Here is an 18,682-nt window from a genome sequence, read left to right as displayed (position 1 = left end):
TAAATTTCTCATTGAGACTCAAGGTGGACTGCATACAATGCAATCAATAATATGAATCATATAATAAACAATGTAATAGGACTCAGACTGTAGAAATCTGAAACAAATCACGATTATTAAACATGACATACCAAATAAGTTGAAACACTACAAATTTATCCTAGGGGAATCTCAAAACTATAGGGAGATTTCTATTCCAGGGTGTCAGATCTTCAAAACCTTGTTCTACATAACCTTGTTCTACAATAATTTGTGTTTCTTTTTTCCTCTCTAGGCTTTTGCTTACTTTAAAGCTCTCTCAACTTTGGAGATTAATAACTCAAGAAAAAAGATTTGAGACTGTACCAAAACGCAAAGCAGACTAATTGGTACGTGACGCAAGAATGCAAATAAACAAAAAATGGGCTTTTATTTATAACGGCTGGCCTCTTAAACGGAAAATATCCTGGGAATCAAGGTAGTGCCAAAATAAAACAGAAACAGAAGGTGGAGATCTCTGCTAAGTTGAAAAGGAGGACACCCCACTCACCTCTTTCCTGAGCGTCGTCCATATCACCCACGAAGCGCAAGCGACTTTTTTTCTGCAGCCTGCACCAGGCAAACCAGCCACAATTTTACCCCTTAAACAGAGCCCCGGGAGATTTAAACGCCTTAACCGCTCCGCGACCTTGCGTCTTTCGATTGGCCAGCCAGAGGCGGAAAGGGCGTCGTGAAAGAGTCTGTCTTTCATCCCTACCGCAGCTAACCTTCTTCCGGTTTCCTGGCCTGGTTCCGTCATTGTGTATTTTCAGGCTGGTTTGGTTGCTATGGTAACGTGGCCAATTAGCAGCAGGTCTCCGCAAAGGTGTCAAGGCAACCTAGATTACAGCGCGCCACGTACGGCAATGGGGCGGGAGAACAGCACGCTTCAAGCGCGACTGGAGGGTTTTCAAGCTTGGCAAAAATCGGTTTTGAATGTTACGTGTATGTTTATAAAAAGTAGTCAAATCGCAACCGATTTTTGAGGACTCCATCAAGGGGTTTTCAAGTCAAGCGAGAAGCCAAGAAGATTTGCCCTTGCTTTCCTCTGCTGAGTCTTCTTCCAATCACCAGCCTTCCAATCACCGACCCCCTCAACTTCTGAGATCTGAGAAGATCGAACTATATCATGTCACCTTTCTTCCTTGTGCATGTTACAGACCAGTGAATGATATAAAGCAACAGATGGAAAACACAGTTTAAGAACATGTCCAGACTGCATTTTCTCTCCCCAATGAATAAATATGGTCATTTTGTTACCGCCAGGAAAATATAAAAAATATTTTCCTAAGCCTATCGCCAGGCTCTGAGACCAGAGCAAAGAGACCAGTGTTACCCAGAAGTCCCCATATGTGGTTCTGCCAAGGTTTCAGATGGCTCTCTCCCTGATTTTGTTTTGAAAAACTTATTGTAAGTTCTCCAGCGTTAGATTTATTATTTGCTTAATGTTTATGTTGGTGTCAATTGCAGAACTCAGCTAGGTTTTCTAACTGATTTAAGGTTTAGCAATGTTTAGGATACTAAAAATGTTATTTTAGATATATATGTGTACATATTAGTAAGTCACATTAGCTTGTAATAGTTAACATTGGAACTCAAGGAAGTTGGTCTTGGAATTCAGTTTAGACCAACACCAGCCAAATCCCCTTAGCAAAGACAACAGACCCTCTTGGAATTGCAAATCAAATTTGATGACAGCAACCCAGATGCCCCAGCCATTGAAGAACGTGTCAGGACCATCATTGGATCATTTGAATTTTCTTTTGTTGTGGGACTGAGGTGCGGGAGCCTCAGGACATAACTCAAGGAAGCGGCCCATCTGATAACCAGATGCCTGGGTGCATTAGTAGCCTCACCCAGTTTTATGAATGGACACACTTCACTCCCTGTTTTGCGGGAAGACGCCTGACAGCGAGATCCCAGAGTTCCATTCACAAAGTTGTAACTGTACCTTTCTTTTATGTGTTGATGTTTCTGTATTGTTTCGAGGTAAGAGGCCTGCCCTCTTACCTGCCCCCTTGCCCTCTTTTGATATTCGTGTATAAAGGTCCTGCACTCGGCTTAGGCGGAACGGTCCCTTGCCTGAGCTGTATCAATCACTTTCGAATAAAGATATTCTGTTTCTGAAGAACACCGGCTTCCTGCGCTTCAGTACGTTGCCTGAACTAAAATCACTTAATGTTACCCGAGCAGCAGCAGTAACAATTTCTTGCACATTTAAGATTAAGGATGTGGTTTCATCCTAGCCCTGAAAGTTCCCTTTCTATTACTTAACTCTCCTCTCCTGTTAAGACTTTTTTCCTGTTAATTAACCATTTGAGATTGGAAAGAGGCTGGGGTGGAAATGGAAAAGGCAAACACAACAGGGGTGTGGGTTGATTCTGTTCCCTAGCAATGGGCAAGGGAATCTTGCATTTGGGAGGGAAATAATTTTTTTCCAAAAGAAGGAAGAATTTTCCAACAGTTCTTTAGCAGAGTCTGTTGTGACTTTGAATGACATAATTTTTAAAAGCTTTACAAAGCAGGAATGTAAAAAGGTAAAGATATCAATTCCTTACCTTGACATTCCTCTTGTCATGGGATGATAAAATCAAGCCACTTCAGCAGTTATATTTAAATCTATAAAAATATTTTTAAAAATATTATTCTATCACAAATCATTCTAAAGTTGTATTCTGGAGTTGTTTTGCAGTAAGATTATTGGTTTCTGTGAGATCATTCTCCAGTAAGAAACTTGAGTCTCTTTCAAAATTAGTAACTTAATTCACGAGCTTATACATTGCCCACAACATACCATATTATGTTTTTTAATATTATGAAACTTGTCTCATACCTTGGTTTTTGATTTAACAATGCTGAGTTCAGTTTTATCTGTGATACAAATACATACAAGTTTGCATTGGCTCTTTTTGTTTGACATTTCATGTATAAGGATTTTACTTGGGGAATGTACAATTATCTATTACTTTTTATGATAACTTATTACCTGTGGTAATAGTTGCTGCTGGAGTGGTGGTTTGCTGCTTTGATCTGTTGAGAGGGAAACAGCTTTTAAAGCCTTCAGTTATGGCTGGATCTGTATCCCCCTTACCTAAGGTCATTCATGTCTCAGGTTTGCACATGACCTGTACGACTTTAGGTGATGCTGTTCACCTAATAACCATATTCTTAGGCTTTTACTGAAAGAGAATGAATTCTTGAGTTTGTGAATAAGTGTTGCTTATAAATAAACATGGTACTGATATAATTACCTACTAAGTAAATATGGAGTTATTGAGATTAGAATTTCCTGTAAATATGGTGATAACCCCTGCATTAAGCCCTCTAATCTGGAGCACCAGGTTTGATTCCTTACTTTTCCACATGAAGCTTGTTGGGTGACCTTGGGCCAGTCACAGTTCTCTCAGAAAATATTGTTTGGCTAAATTATTAAATGTTTGGCTAAATTCTTACTTAAATATACCAAGACAATGATTTGGAAAACTTGTTTAAAAAGATAGAACTTATGAGTGTATACAAAAAAACAGTAATCAAGAACTACCTAAGATACTGCTGGGAACTTAGAATAATGTTGTGGCAACTATTGCAGGGCTGTGGAACCTCCAAACATTTTAATTTTGAAAATTATTTCATAGTTAATAAACATATTATAACCAAATAATATTTACTGCCTTGTGGAATGTGAAAACAGCAATGCCCTCATTAACTATCTTTAAAAAAATTATGTTCTCACGCATCCAGGCCTGACTGCCTAGCTCCAGGCATGTTGCTTGCTATAGGGGGAAAGATTAAAGATACTGCAGACCAGATGATCAAACCTACAGATCATCACCCATTAGTGATGGTCCACATGGGAACTAACAATATGGACATGAATACTGTCACACACATTAAAGCTAACTATGAAATTCTTGGGAGCAGCTGAAGGGAATGCGGTCACAGGTAGTATTCTCTTCAATCCTTCTATCAGAGGAAGAGGGATGTGATGGGAACAAAAGATAATGGAGGTGAACTTCTGGCTGTATTAGTGGTGCTGGTAGGAGCAATTTGGATTTTGGGACCATGGACAAGGTTTTCTGGAAGACACACAAGCATGCAAGGACTTAACCTATCAAGGCTGGGTAAGAATGTGTTTGGAAAGAACCTGGAGAGATTCATCAGGAGAACTTTAAACTGATATAACAAGGAGAAGGAGATGGCCAAGGCTTCAGATGCCTATGTATTAATGCCTAAAACGTGGAGAACAAGAAGGAAGAGTGTGAGCTTCTAATGCAGGCAGAGGGATATGATTTAGTAGGAAATATAGAGACTTGGTGGGATGATTCCCATGATTGGAATGTAGTAGAGGATGGATATGAGTTGTTCAAGAAAAAAATGAAAGGGTCAAAGAGGCAGAGTGTGAGGAGAGAGTTTGCTTGTCAGGAGATGCTGAAGGAGATGGGTGACAGCGCAGTGGAAAGTATCAGAGTGAGGATGAGGAAAGGAAGGACAAACAGTGTTGTGGCTGGAATCTGCTAGAGACTGCCTCACCAGAGTGAGGAGGTGGATGCTGCCCTCCATGAGCAGCTTCTCTGTGTAACCAAGCAAGATGACGCTGTTATGGGTGACTTCAATTTTCCTGATGTGTGCACAGAGACAACTCCACTAAATGTCCAGAACCATGCAACTTCCTGACCTGCCTGGCTGGCAACTTTCTTATTCAAATGATGGAGGAAGCAACAAAGGGCTTGACCATACTCAACTTAATGTTAACCAACAGACAAGAATTAGTATGCTGAATTAAGGGTGTGGAGACCTTAGGTGGAAATGACCATGTTCTCCTAGAATTCCTTTTGCTGTGGGAGACCCAGGAAGTTTGTAACCTGACATGTTATGTTAGATTCTAGTAGTTCATACTTTAATGAGGTCAGAGGCATTATGAGAATCATTCCTCTTATTGCCCTGAGTAGGCAGTCTCCACTTTTATTTGGGGAAATTAGACATAGAGACAGCTTAGTGAGAGGGGGTAACTGAGATCTATAATCTATGTTTGCGGGGATTGTTCAAGTGGGAAAACTCTTAAGACTGCTATGAAAATAAACTAGAATTTTATAAATAAGAGATTTAGTGTTGCATAGTGGTTAAGAGTGGTGGACTCTAATCTGGTTATCCAGGCTTGTTTCCCCATTCCTATAAACAAAACCTGCTAGGTGACCTTGAGCTAGTCAAAGTTCTCTCAGAACTCTCTCAGCCCCATCTACTTCACACAAGGTGTCTGTTGTGGGGAGAGGAAGGGAAGAAGTTTGTAAGCTGTTTTGAGACTCCTTATGGTTGAGAAAAGCAGGGTATAAACTCATCTTTTTCTTGCAGAGTGGACTGAACATCCAGTGAAGGCAGTGATCAAGAGGGAAATGGCTTGCATTTCCAGGAGCTAAGAGGAAAGGGCCTCCCTGCGAAGTAGGTCTGTGTGCACAGATCCAAGACACATACACACACTATAAATGGCCATAGGATAAATATTTGTATCCCAGAATGGGTCCTGAGGCAGTATGAGGTAAATTGGCAGGAAGGTCAGAGATAAGAATTGATACCTTTTCTGGGGTTTGGATAAAAGATAGGTGAGGCATGGTGGGTCATCAGGAATGCTCATGTGGTTCAAATATTGTGCAAATGAGTGTTACAATGGGTGTAAACTACAATAAGTAATGGCTGGCTTGGAGCACTGATTAAATCATCAAATGACATTGCGAGCCTCATTGTTCAGCTAGGCACACCTTGGACTATTGGAAAAGTACAGCTTTCAAACTTCTTCCCACCAAAGTTTTTGACACACAAGCCCAAAGTCTCTGGGAAAACTCAGTTTTTGTGCACAACAATGCCTCACTCTCATACCAGTTCTTGTTCCCCCTGTCATTTATAGCACTGTCAAGCAGCTGCAAACACATGGGCAAGAATGATAGAAGGAAAAGGAGCAAGCGAAGGGTGGGCTGTCCTAAAACAAGAGCTCTTGCACGTTCAAGTCATCATGTACCAGAAGAACAGAAATATGGTAGGACATCGAAGAAGCTAATGTGGATGAACTAATTATGAGCTAAGGAAGAAAAAATTAATGTTCAAGAAATGATGGGAAAGACACACCTCTAAAGTGCAATTATGTGCAAGTTGCTAGGTACTGTACATCAGCCAACAAATAGGCCAAAACTCAGATTAAGCTGAGGCTGGCCAGGGAGGTTCACTACAATAACCAAAAAAGCTTCTACAGATACGTGAGGAGCAAACACTAGTTAAAATAAGTGATAGTCCCATTGTTGGGTGAAAACAAAGAAACTCTGACTGAAGATAGAGAGAAAACAGAAAGGCACAGTTCCTACTTTTCCTCACTTTTTTTCTCTGAAGAAAAGAACAGGTCCATCTAGAGATTGTGTTGACATGGTTGACATGGACAGAGGTTGCTGAGAGGTGCCAGTCTTTGTTGGATGAGTACACATCCCTCAGGACAGATGGAATGTACTTGGGAGCAGGGGTATAGGGGGAGAAAATTGCACCCAGGTGCCACCCCCTGCCCCTGTGGCCCTGCCCCCTCCCAGTTATCTTTTTCTGCCAGTTGAAAACAGCTTTCTGCCATCTGAAAACGGGCCAGGTTGGTGGGATGAGGCCAGGCCTGGCGAGGTGGGGCAAAAGGGTCTGGGGGTGATTTTCTGCTCCCACTGGTGTGCACCCGGTGCACAACACCCACCGGCTCTCTTATAGCTACGCCTCTGCTTGGGAGTGCTCAAAGAGATTTCTAGAGAGCTTGCAAAGCCTTTGTCCATCCTCTTCCAGACATCTTGAATGCAGAAAGGCATATGTTATCCCGATTTTTAAAAAGAGAGGAGGAGGACGCAGGAAACTAGAAGTCAGTCAGTGACCTGACTCAGGGAAGATACTGAAGGAGACTTTAAAGGATCAGTCTGTGAGTATTTGAAGGACAGCTTGGTGATCCATGGACTCAGCATGGATATGTCCCCAACAGGTCCTGCCAGACCTGCTTTGTTTCCTTCTTTGAACAAGTGATAGGTTTACTGGATTGTGGGAACATAAATTGACATAGTTTGCTTGGATTTATGTAGTTTTTGACAGGGTTCTCCATGAATGGGTAAACTGGAGGACTGGACTCTAGGTTAGTTAGAAGGATAGGAACTAGTTGGAGAACCATACCCAAATAGTAGTTGTCAAAAGGCATATAATCTGATTGGAAGGACGTGTCCAGTGGGATGAAACAGGCTTGGTTCTGGGCCTGCTGCTTTTCAATATTTTTTATAAATGATCTGGATGAGGAGGTGGATGTGTAACCCATATGTTCAGAATGGGTTGACCCAGAAAGATGGACTCAAAGCAGCAGGAGACTGCAAAAACTCATGAAGTTGGAGGAAGCAAGGCTACCAGGCTGGGACCTTGATTTATTTCTTTATAAGCTCTTAACAGCTTGTTTAAGGGCTTTCTGTGTATATAGTTGATGGGAGTTCTTTTGGGGACCTTCATCATCTTTAATCCAGTTCATCAAGCCTCTGAAGTCTTCATAAGCCAACCACCAGCAGGAAGAATTGGACTTGGCAATACAATACTGTAAATAGAAGGACTTGAAATGCAACTCAACAGGACTGTGAAGTGTTAATGTTAAATGTTAATGTTTAATAAGTGTTATTTGTTAAGAAAAGTAAACCATTTTGTTTTAAATTTAGTTGTTGCAACTCCTTCCAAGTTCTGCCCCACAGAACCCACAGTTAGAGGTTACAGATGGACTATTAATTAAATTTGAAGATTTGGTATCAATGGGAAGGAGTAATGAACACCCCAGAAGATAGAAAATTTAACAAGATCTGGACCCATTGGAAAAGTAGACAGATGTGAACTAGAAGCAGTTCAACAAAAATAAGTGCAGATTTCTACATCTGGGTAAAAACAGTGATAAGTACACATACTGGATGGGGGATACACTTCTAGCAGCGTAGTTGAACAAGATCTTGAGGTACAGGTGGACGGTAAGCTAATTATGAGCAGCCAGCATGATGCAGCAGCAAAAAGATTAATGCAGTCTTGAGGTGTATCAATAGACGCAAAACATAGCCTTGAGATAAACAGATTGCAGTGTTCTTTTAGTATACCTTTTCACTGTCAGGCAGTATCTGAGCTTCTCTGTAGAAAATCCTGAATGTTAATACACTGGCTCCTAATTATTAAGAACTGATCGTAAATTATTGTTAACAAAGGTAGGATGATTTCTTCCAAAATTTAGGAAAGTATTGTTTGTTGTACAGTAGTTGACAATTTGCAATGAATCAGATTTCCCTTGAGATCCTTTAAGGCAACTCTAGCTATCCATGGATTCAAGCATCTTTTGGAATACTTACACAATGGATTAACCAATTAGTACACATATCTTTTTCTTCCCAACTAGGCCTCTTAAAGGAAATCTGATTCATTTTGCTTTCCTATTGAAAATTTGCAATGGAGTTACTGCACATTCCCCAAAAAGGCACTAGAGTTGTGGATTGTTTTATTTCAGTTATGTGAGTTTAATGTTTAAGTGTGACCTGAAATATTTAATGCCTGGTCACCCATGCATGCACATCACTTAAATAATTGGTGATTACCTAAGCCAACTACATTGTTAAGTGCAGCTTTTGAATTCAGTTAAGGAGAGATGACCAGATAACTTGAGCAGTAATAAATCGAGTGAGCAAACCTGTCTTTGTTAACTGGCATGGAGTTCCCTTCTTTTATTTGATGTAGTGTATTCACAGAGGGTTTTTTTTAAAAAATCAGATCGGTTAAAGCACCTTACCATTTAAGTAATCCCATGTGTGCTGGTTAGTGGCACTTAATCTGATGGGTTTTAATGACAATGTATTCTTGCAGGTATTTGAAATTAACTTGTGACAATTTATTAAAACGGAAGGGTATTTAAAAGTGGAAGAAAGGAGACCATCACCACTTTTGAAGAGCTTCTTTCCTTTATTAGAAAACAGAATAGAAAAAAAAATAATATTTTTCGGTATTGTTAAACATCACCATAATAGTTAAAATTATTGTTAAACATAAGGTCCATTTTTCAGTCTACAAGAGGCGGTCGAACAAGCGGAAAATATCCCTAAAACCGTTTTTCCACAAAGAAAGCTGAAACGTCTCCTGGGGCGAACGATCTGCGCAAGCGTGGAGAACTACAGTTGGCCGTTGCGGCGGGCGAGGAACGGAAAAGTCACGTAAAGTGGGGGAAGGGCTTTTCAGGCTGTGGCGCGCGGGGCGAGAAGCCGGTCAGATCGCTGGAAATGGAAACTGGCGTGATGACAACCTACACCGGGAAGAGCACTTCCGCTTATTCCCGAAGGCGATGAAAAACTGGCGCGCCGGCCTCTTGGCGAGGCGTTCATAGGCCAACAGACAGACCCCATTGTAGCTCCGCCCCTTTTCTGAAGACAAGAGAATTTCCATCCGTCCGCCAGAATCTAGAATGAGGAGGTGGGCGGTACTTTCAATGACGTCACGAGCCGGCTTCCCAACATTCGCAGCGGTGCCGGCTATATAACCGGCATCCGGCCTGTCGGACACTCCCCATTCAGTCGCCCTCGTCACCGGCGTTAGGATTGATTACCCTGATCTTTGCTGTTGTTGAGACCTTCGTGATCGTCGTCGTCATGCCTGGGTATTCCAGTGAGAGGGACCGCGGGTGAGGCGCGGGGCTCAGCTAGCTTAGCTCCGGGGCGTAGTGGTGGCTGAGACGAGGGATTTTTTTTTTTCGGGGGCGGAGAGCGGGGTCGTTAAAATGGCGGCCACGGAACGAGCATTTTTCTGCGCCTTTGTTTACTGCCTCTGCTAAAAGACTGCGGCGGCGAGGGGAGGGGGATAGGAAGCCGAGGAGGAGGCTTTCTGCGGCTATTCTTCATGGCCCGCAGGTGATTTCCCCGAGGGAGGGGGGCTCTAACAGTAGGGTTGCCCGATCTGGGTTGGGAAATTTTAGGAGATTTTGAGGTGTTGGATGGAGCGTTAGGATTTTAGAAAGGGGGGAGGGAAGACTTCAAGCAAGGCGTTAATATTGTAGAATCCACCCGACAATTGGTAATTCCGGGAGATCGCCAGGAACGAACTGGAGGTTGGCAACCCTATCTTTATGCCATTTCCCGTCACCATGAAATGAAATACGTCGGCGGTGCCATTCGGGGAAATAGGTCTGGGGAAAAAAAAAATACCCGGCTAAAACCGCCGCCTCTTCTGCTCTTTGTAAAGCCGGCTTCCATTTGCCGTTTGTCTCATTCGAGCGGATGTTAATGGCTGGCCCCGCCATGTGGTGGCTGAGGGGAAATCAAAATGCCGGCGACGGCTGCTTCTGCCGCCGCCTTTGTTCCTCCCCCCCTCCTCCTTCCTTTCTCTGTATCCCCGCCCAGGAGTCAAAATGGATGCGTCTACGAAAAAAATGTGGCGTAGGTGAAAAAGACAAAGGAAACTGCCGCAGTCTCCGGGCTGCCATGCCTTTGTGCGGGGAGCGGCGCGGCTCGTCGTCCCCCTCCCATTCATTTACATTGAGCGCCGCTTAGCTAAGGTTTGGGGTGGGTGTAATGAAAGAGGGCCAGTCGGATAACCTTACCGATCATGTAGCCGAGCTTTAAAGCCTGGAGGGAACCGGGGTTTCTGTTCCTCGTGAAAGGGAAGCGCTGGTGGCTTGTAAAAGCAGGCGTTGTAACCGGAACCGGGGAGGTTTCGTAATCATTGCCGCCCCTTCGTAAATGTGACGCAGAGAGAGGGAGTGCCCTGCGGTTAATTAGGACAGTTTGGTTTGTAGCAACAAAAACACTGCTGGGCCCGCTTGCCGCGCCACGTTTGGCAATTTCCTATCCACTGCTCAATAGGAATCTTGAGCAGTAGTGTTAATATTGGGGCTTGCGGAAACCAGTGAGAATGGCACGGCGGCCCTGCTTAGTGGAACCTTTTGCCTCCCCAGGTTTGGTGGCCCTCGTTTTGGAGGAAGTAGAGGGGGATCGTTAGGCGGAAAGAAGTTTGGAAACCCTGGAGAAAAGCTTGTGAAGAAAAAGTGGAATCTGGATGAGCTTCCCAAATTTGAGAAGAACTTCTACCAGGAGCATCCTGATGTGGCAAGACGTCCTATGGTATGGCCAGCTCCTTGCATCTGGTGTTGTAGTGTTAAAGTAGGCCAAAATCATAACTTTGCTGTGGACTGGTATGTTGATAATCTATGTTGTAGGAATATTAATCTTTGTGGTGACTCTGAGATTATTGCAGCGGTGCTGAATTTAGTCTGGTTGTATTGACTAGGCGGCTTTCATTTTCTTTGCAGCAAGAGATTGAACAATACAGAGCAAGCAAAGAAATCACAGTTAAAGGCCATAGCTGTCCAAAGCCAGTTATGAACTTCTATGAAGCAAACTTTCCTGGTAAGGAAAGCAACTATTGGGAATAAAATTCATCATCATTGATATGCATTAAGCTTAATTAGTTCATTCTTGTCTTGTAGCAAATGTTATGGACGTTATTCAGAGACAGAATTTTACTGAACCCACTGCTATTCAGGCACAAGGCTGGCCTGTTGCCTTGAGTGGACTGGACATGGTTGGTGTAGCACAAACTGGATCAGGGAAAACACTTTCTGTAAGTAACTGCTCACTGTACCAGGAAAAAAACCATAAAGTGGTCTATGGACATGACTAATTTTTTTTTGCTTTTATCAACAGTATTTGTTGCCTGCTATAGTCCATATAAATCATCAGCCATTCCTGGAACGAGGAGATGGACCTATTGTAAGTATTGGTATCATGAAACTTAAATTTCCCTTCCATTTGTCAGTTGAATATCATTGGATTTAATTACTAGTAATATTTTGGACTCTCCAGGCAGTATGTTTGTAGCTGCCATATCTGTTTACTAGCTGGTGTGGAAAATTAACAAAGAAAAGTGCTGTTGTGCAGAAGAAAGAGTATGATTTTCACACTGATTTATGTGTCCCAATGTGAACTCTTCAGTTCCCCTAAGACTTTTTGGTGGTTCTCTGCCCCCCAAGAGCAACTTCCAGGGGCATTTAGACTACAACAGGGTAAAAGTAGGCAAGGAAACTGCTGCTTGGATGATGTTGCTTCTAATTTTCTGTGAAAATTAGGGGTAGATCCAAATCATCTGTCTCAAAAGTAACTGCTACTGCTAAAGTGTATCAGAAGCAAGACAATTCACTGCTTAAAAGTAAAATCCCTTGTTTCAGTATGTGCAGTAACCAAATTTGTCAGATGTGAATTATCTGAATGTTCCCAGAATACAGCTTGACTCTTCATTTGAATTTTGTTTATAGTGTTTGGTGCTGGCACCAACTCGAGAATTGGCTCAGCAAGTGCAACAAGTGGCTGCAGAATATGGTAGAGCCTGCCGTTTGAAGTCTACTTGTATTTATGGAGGAGCTCCCAAGGGACCACAAATACGTGACCTGGAAAGAGGTATAAAGTCAGTGTATTGGCAGTAATCTGCAGTTAGAAGTCACATCTGAGCATGATAGCTTTACAGACCAGTTAGAGAAATGACTGCCACATTTTATCTTAATTTCAGGTGTGGAAATTTGCATTGCAACACCTGGAAGACTCATAGATTTTTTGGAAGCTGGAAAGACTAACCTTAGGAGATGCACTTACCTTGTACTTGATGAAGCTGACAGGATGCTTGATATGGGATTTGAACCTCAGATCCGAAAAATTGTAGAACAGATTAGAGTAAGTATAGATGCCACATTTTAGGATAATAAGGAAAATATATTTTGGAACTGAGCAGTTCCCCAGTTAGAATTTCCATTGTCTCGGATATGATGGTAAAGGGAGGCTAAGTTGTATTTAATATTAATACCAGCCTTTTTTTTTAGCCTGACAGGCAGACATTGATGTGGAGTGCAACATGGCCTAAGGAAGTCAGGCAGCTTGCAGAAGACTTCTTAAAAGAATATGTGCACATCAATATTGGTGCACTGGAGCTAAGTGCAAACCACAATATTCTGCAGATAGTCGATGTGTGTCACGATGTAGAGAAAGATGACAAGTAAGTAAAACTGGAAAGGTTTGCTTTCAGTTCAAAAGATAGGGCACAGTTGAACTGTGCCGTAAAACTTCTACAGATATAACTTACAGAACGCATTTTTGAGTCTTATGTTCTGGCAGCATTAAGTGTACATAATAGTTCTCAGATCTCTGACTATGCTGTTTTTCTTTTGAAAGGCTTATTCGGCTGATGGAGGAAATTATGAGTGAGAAAGAAAACAAGACCATTGTTTTTGTGGAGACCAAAAGAAGATGTGATGACCTTACTAGAAAAATGAGGAGAGATGGGTAAGTACTTTGCCCTTTGACACAAACTAGTTTTGGTACTTACTGATGTAGTTCAGTCTTTAAATGCATAGTGTGTATTGGTTAGATGATTCTGTCTTCATCTGTGCAGCCAGCTCTGTTGGTTCAATTTCAGCTGCTGTGTTGCAGTTCTACTGGATACTGATATAGGACAGCTGTATAATTTTTTGTAGCATCCCAAAGTCTTCTTGCCACAGTAAACTTGTTAATACTACTGTAAAGGGAGTCTGCTGGGTATTGAATTGCAATAGTTTTTACTGGCATACAATTCTATACAGAGAGTCAAGCAATAGTATTGTCTTGACTTGTGCTTGGATGTGAAGATACCATGTGTTAATCATATCATAGTAGCATACGGGTGTTAAGAGATCACTATTCATTCTCAGTGATTTGTGTAGCTGACTACGTGAGTTTATTTATATGAGGTTAAATATAATTATAGGTGGCCAGCAATGGGTATCCATGGTGACAAAAGTCAGCAGGAGCGAGACTGGGTTCTGAATGGTGAGTTATTTTACTGATAGCTATTCATCTGGGTGGCTGTTCTGCCGGTTGTTGGATGTAAAAATCAATTGTTTTTTTTTTTTGCAGAATTCAAACATGGGAAGGCTCCTATCCTGATTGCCACAGATGTTGCTTCCAGAGGTCTAGGTTAGTAATCTCTGTTGCTGGGTGATGCATTTTATTTAAAGAAAGTTCATTGCTTTCTTTAACCTGAATTTTTCTAAGTTTTTTTTTCACATAAAGGTGCAGTCTTTGTGGCAAGGCCTAGGCATGACAATCGGAGGACTCGAGGGGGATGGAGGACTAATGGAAGTGATCGTCTGGACGCTTCCAGTCCAATAGAGAGGTGAAAGTTGAGCATTGTGTGCCAGTAATCTTCAAAAGGCAAAGACTAAAACTACGACCCCATAAACTGTTCTCTCATGGAATGGTAGCTTCATTCACGGTTCACTTTTGACTGGTTATTCCACTGTTCCATGATTTTGCATGACTGCCATGGTGCACTGCTGTTTAGTTTGTGTGCATTCTGTTTGCTGTGGTCCCAAGAGGCTTTGGATTTCAGTGAGTTTGCTGAAATGTCGAAGAATAATCAAACTACAGTGGCCTCTTTTTTTATCAACCTTGAAATGGAGAGAGCAGCTTTAAAATGTACTGAGCCTTGTACAAATTGGTGAGTACTGGCACATGAAATTTGAAAATCCACCTCTTATTTACAAGCTGGGGTGGGAAAGCAGTGGCTTTTCAAACCTGGAGTTCCTCCATCAACTATACCCTAACCGTCATGTCGAGACCTGCCAGAGAGTGTGTGAGAGAGAGAGAGACTCAAGTGAACGCTGGCTTCTTGGAAGTGCTTGCCTAGACAACACACAGTGCATGAAAACAACTTTATGACCTTACGGGGACAGGTATGTTTTTCTTGCAGCTGCAGTTGAAAGGTCTTGGCAAGACAAGCAGTGTGGCCAACTTTTAGAGCTTCTGGTGTGTGGCAAGACCTCATTTTTATATGGAGGTCCTTGGAAGCACATGAAGAGGCTACTGTGAACTTAGTGGTCCTACTGCAAGAAGCATTCAGATGTCACTTGACTTATAGGGTATTCTGTGGTAAGGCTTTAGATCACAAAGTGATTTACAGAAGTTCAGAGGCAGTATGCATTCTTGTTCTCAGGAACCTTTTTTTTTTGGACAGGAATAGATAATTACCATTCTTTGCAGCAGTTAGCATCTTACAGCTATTGTTGTCTAACTTGCTTTTTCATCTGGCTGTTGTGGTGTGCAAAATTGTGTACATTGCTTTTGCTGCACTGCAACACTTTACAGATGTGGAAGATGTGAAATTTGTCATCAATTATGACTACCCTAACTCCTCTGAGGACTATATCCACCGAATTGGACGAACTGCCCGCAGTACCAAAACAGGCACAGCATACACGTTTTTTACACCTAATAATATTAAGCAAGTAAGCGACCTCATCTCTGTCCTTCGCGAGGCTAACCAAGCAATCAACCCCAAATTGCTCCAGTTGGTTGAAGACAGAGGTTCAGGTAAATGTTAATTTTATTCATTAAAATGATTAATGTTATTGCTTTGGATGTAGCTATTAAAAGAAGCGTTTTTTACATCATAATTATTTTTGCAGACTAAATATTAGTATAGCTTTTCTGCAGCTTTATCAAACTGAAAACTACAGTATGGCTGTTTAATCTGTGTTAGAGCTGGAATTCAACACCTCCCGATCTCCAAATCAAACGTGGAAGAGTACTTCCTGTGCTCCAGTAGTCTAGCTGTGATTGGGAATATTCCTGCCTATAGGGAATAGGCTTCCTAATCTTTCCTTTAATCTTTCCAGGTCGTTCCAGAGGTGACCGACGAGACAGATATTCTACAGGCAAAAGAGGTGGATTTGGTTTTAGAGAGAGGGAAAACTTTGAAAGAACCTATGGTGCAGTGGGCAAGAGAGACTTTGGTGCAAAAGCTCAAAACGGTGGCTATGGTGCTCAAGGTTTTGGTAACGGAACTGCATTTGGGAACAACTTTGGAGCAGCTGGCATGCAGGCTGGCTTCAGGGCTGGCACTCCAGCTTACCAGAATGGCTATGATCAACAGTATGGAAATAACATGGCAAACATGCACAGTGCAATGAACCAACAGCAGTATGCATACCCTACAACTGGTGCCACGCCAATGATAGGTTATCCAATGCCAGCAAATTATACCCAATAACTTAGAAGGATATTTAAGTGTCTTGTTTTTTTTCATAATTGCTCTTTATATTGTGTGTTACTGAGACAGGATAGTTATTTAAACCCTTATGGAACACGCAGCAACGTCTGCAGTGCAGCAGTAATTATGGTGCACTTTTCCGCTATTTAAGTTGAATATTCTCTACATTCCTGATACGATTTTTAGTTTTTTGTACTAGAAAATGCAGGCAGTGTTTTCACAAAGTAAATGTACAGTGATTTGAAATACACCAACAGAAGGCAATGCATGGCCTTCTAATAAAGATATTTAAAAATGGAAATTCAGTAGTTCTGAAGTATGTGAAATGAGACCCTGTCATTCACCCTACTCCAGTAGCAAATTAAGGAGGGTTGTCCCCAAAGGAGAACGCATTATTCTAAAGTTTGCATACAGTAGAAAAAAGAATAGTGTTTTCTGTTCAAGTTATGGTAGACTTGCATTTTTTTGGAGACAGTGGATTTACTTACGCAAGTAATGTCATGGTTTCTATTCATGCTTGCTTGTAGAGTGCAAGTAATTGCTAATATGGAATCTATATTCCATTTAGTTGGTTTCTTTAAAAAATTAGTAGTTGCTAGAAAGTTTAACTTTCAATTTTAGTAGTGGAAAAGAAATGATAATTGGAAGGGCACCGTAAAGTGTTCACGTTTTTCTAAGAGCCCAACATGATGTTCTTTAGGGTTCATATATTGAAGTGGAAGTGGGATAAAATGCTAACTAAAATATGGAAATTTTCCCAAGCTGTGAACACATGTTAGATTTGAAATTAGGTTTGGTTTACATGTTCTTTGCTAAATTGTGAAAATTCAGAAGGGGAGCTGAGTCACAGAAGATACTCCAGGAGGGCTTATTTCTTCCTTCAGCACATTCAAAAGAAAATGGAACAACTATGCCTGTGGTAGTTGGAGCTTTTTGAAACCAGCAAGTTACAATCAACTACTGTTCCAACCAGCAGGGCCCACTAACTGAACTTGGGGTTTTCATCAGTTCTTCAGAATAATTTAATTATAAATGTTCGGACTAGCTTGTCTTTGGCAAGGAACATAGCATAAGTTTGAAAGGGATAGTGCAAATCCATTTTACTGATGTAGTTTGAGATGTTACAGTTTGTGCATCTCAAAAACAAAAATCGATATTTTTCAGATATTAGGGAGTTGAAAAATATCAGTATTTCTGATTGCTTCCAAATACCAGGGTGGGGTGGGAATTCCATTATTACTTGGGTCAATTATTCAAGAGAGCTGCATGGGCTTTTTAAAGTTAATAGCACCAAAACTGAAGCAAAGCTACTGGTGCCTGTCCTTTAGATATCCCCCAAATTTCTGGTGAATTTGACATCTTGGTTCTCTGCGTGTGAGTTTATGGGCCCCTGAACATGATGCCCCCAGTTCTCTTCACCCACTGTTGACTTGAAGGTTTAAATTGCTGGCTCTGAATATATCTGGGATTGAATTTATCAGTTTGGTTGAGATTTTCTGACATATTATTTTCAGATAAATTGTAGGACTGGATGCATCCAAGTGCACATCCCTGGTTATAATTCCCAAATAAATACTGTTTAGGCAGTTAAATAACTTCTGTTAAATCAGGTGACATATATTTTGGGCTTGAGCTACTTTATCACATTCTTTTAAACATTGAAACAGTTTATAACATTACATAAAACAAACCTGCATCTTAATGTTTTTGGCCTAGTTCTGAACCAGAGCATGACTAATTCACCGTAAAAGTATATCCAAAAGGCATCACTTTTGTATGGTGCTCACAGAGTCTGATGCATCTGTCTACATCTACATGTCAAATGGGCTTCCTAGGAGCCTGAGTAGCAAAACTTTTTAACTGGATCAAGACATTACAACACCAAAAAACAATACTGCCTGATGATAATGTACAGATTTAAAACAATATGAAGCTTTTAAGTATAATTTTAAATGGCAGACTTACTAAATTCTGCTTTTTTGCTATGCTTAATTGCTTGATTTTAAGGAAGTCTGTAGTGTTCCATTTGAGACAGTTTAACACTGCTAAACCCAGGCTAGCCCAAATCTCATCAGATCTTAAAAGGTAAGCAAGGTTGGTCCAGGTTAATACTTGGTTGGGAAACTATTGAGGAAGTCCGGGGTTGCTGCCAAGAAGCATGCAATGGCAAAATACATATCTTGCCTTGAAAACCCTACAGGATCACCATAAGTCAGCTGTGACTTGTCAGCACTTGCCACCAGCACCAAGCTTGGGCTGGCTTCAACATGAAATGTCTAGCACTGTAGTACTAAATGCTGGGTAGGAAACTGTCCTACCTGTCAAACCTCAGTGGTACAGTGAAGCTATTGCTTGCTAAATTTTCTGTGTCTTGAGTTTCCTGAGCATACACAAGCCTCCCAACTGTATTTAAGTATCCTGCTGCTTAGCCCCAAAATTCACTATTTACAGAGTGCCTTTAATTCTTCCCCCTTAAGGCACATCTGATTTATAGTCCCCTAGATGGTTTTCAAGGCAAGAGACATTTTGAGGAGGTTTGCAATTGCCTGCTTCTGTATCATAAATACTCCTTAAAGGCCTCCCTTCAAATACT

The 18,682-nt window shown here is 41.4% G+C and overlaps 2 protein-coding genes across 7 annotated transcripts in view; one reads left to right on the top strand and one right to left on the bottom strand.

Moving 5' to 3' along the window:
* Nucleotides 1-10,736, bottom strand: part of CEP95 (centrosomal protein 95) — a 61,009-nt gene extending 50,273 nt beyond the window's left edge. For 2 of the 4 annotated variants that reach the window (XM_048487743.1, XM_048487744.1), the window contains exon 1: nucleotides 530-699. In XM_048487743.1, the coding sequence (XP_048343700.1) occupies nucleotides 530-551 (22 nt within the window). In that variant the 5' untranslated portion in view covers nucleotides 552-699. Of the gene's footprint in view, nucleotides 1-529; nucleotides 701-10,618 lie in introns of those variants that run through there. The other 2 variants (XM_048487745.1, XM_048487746.1) reach the window with 2 other exon arrangements.
* Nucleotides 9,528-16,390, top strand: DDX5 (DEAD-box helicase 5). 3 transcript variants are annotated; one of them, XM_048487748.1, is made up of 13 exons: nucleotides 9,528-9,679; nucleotides 10,973-11,138; nucleotides 11,327-11,423; nucleotides 11,504-11,637; nucleotides 11,721-11,786; nucleotides 12,329-12,470; nucleotides 12,580-12,740; nucleotides 12,887-13,059; nucleotides 13,236-13,346; nucleotides 13,807-13,868; nucleotides 13,956-14,015; nucleotides 15,186-15,410; nucleotides 15,716-16,390. In XM_048487748.1, the coding sequence occupies exons 1-13, from the start codon at nucleotides 9,672-9,674 to the stop codon at nucleotides 16,087-16,089; spliced, it is 1,779 nt and encodes a 592-aa protein (XP_048343705.1). In that variant the 5' UTR covers nucleotides 9,528-9,671; the 3' UTR covers nucleotides 16,090-16,390. The 3 variants fall into 3 exon arrangements, with proteins under 3 accessions (XP_048343705.1, XP_048343704.1, XP_048343706.1); XM_048487747.1 differs by having other exon boundaries at nucleotides 9,550-9,703; XM_048487749.1 differs by lacking the exon at nucleotides 15,716-16,390 and having other exon boundaries at nucleotides 9,550-9,703; nucleotides 14,112-15,205.
* Nucleotides 16,391-18,682: the final 2,292 nt, after the last annotated feature.

This window comes from Sphaerodactylus townsendi, linkage group LG03 (genome assembly GCF_021028975.2).
Source record: "Sphaerodactylus townsendi isolate TG3544 linkage group LG03, MPM_Stown_v2.3, whole genome shotgun sequence".
NCBI lineage: Eukaryota > Metazoa > Chordata > Lepidosauria > Squamata > Sphaerodactylidae > Sphaerodactylus > Sphaerodactylus townsendi.
Note: the sequence above shows the minus strand (reverse complement) of the source record. Positions and strands in the feature narration are given on the sequence as shown.

Excerpts from the sequence above, each read along its gene's own strand:
- DDX5 (XM_048487747.1), top strand. The coding sequence starts at position 9,672 with ATGCCTGGGTATTCCAGTGAGAGGGACCGCGG. Across the intron at positions 11,139-11,326 it reads ATGTGGCAAGACGTCCTATG|CAAGAGATTGAACAATACAG; the intron begins GTATGGCCAGCT and ends TTTTCTTTGCAG. Across the intron at positions 13,060-13,235 it reads GATGTAGAGAAAGATGACAA|GCTTATTCGGCTGATGGAGG; the intron begins GTAAGTAAAACT and ends TTCTTTTGAAAG.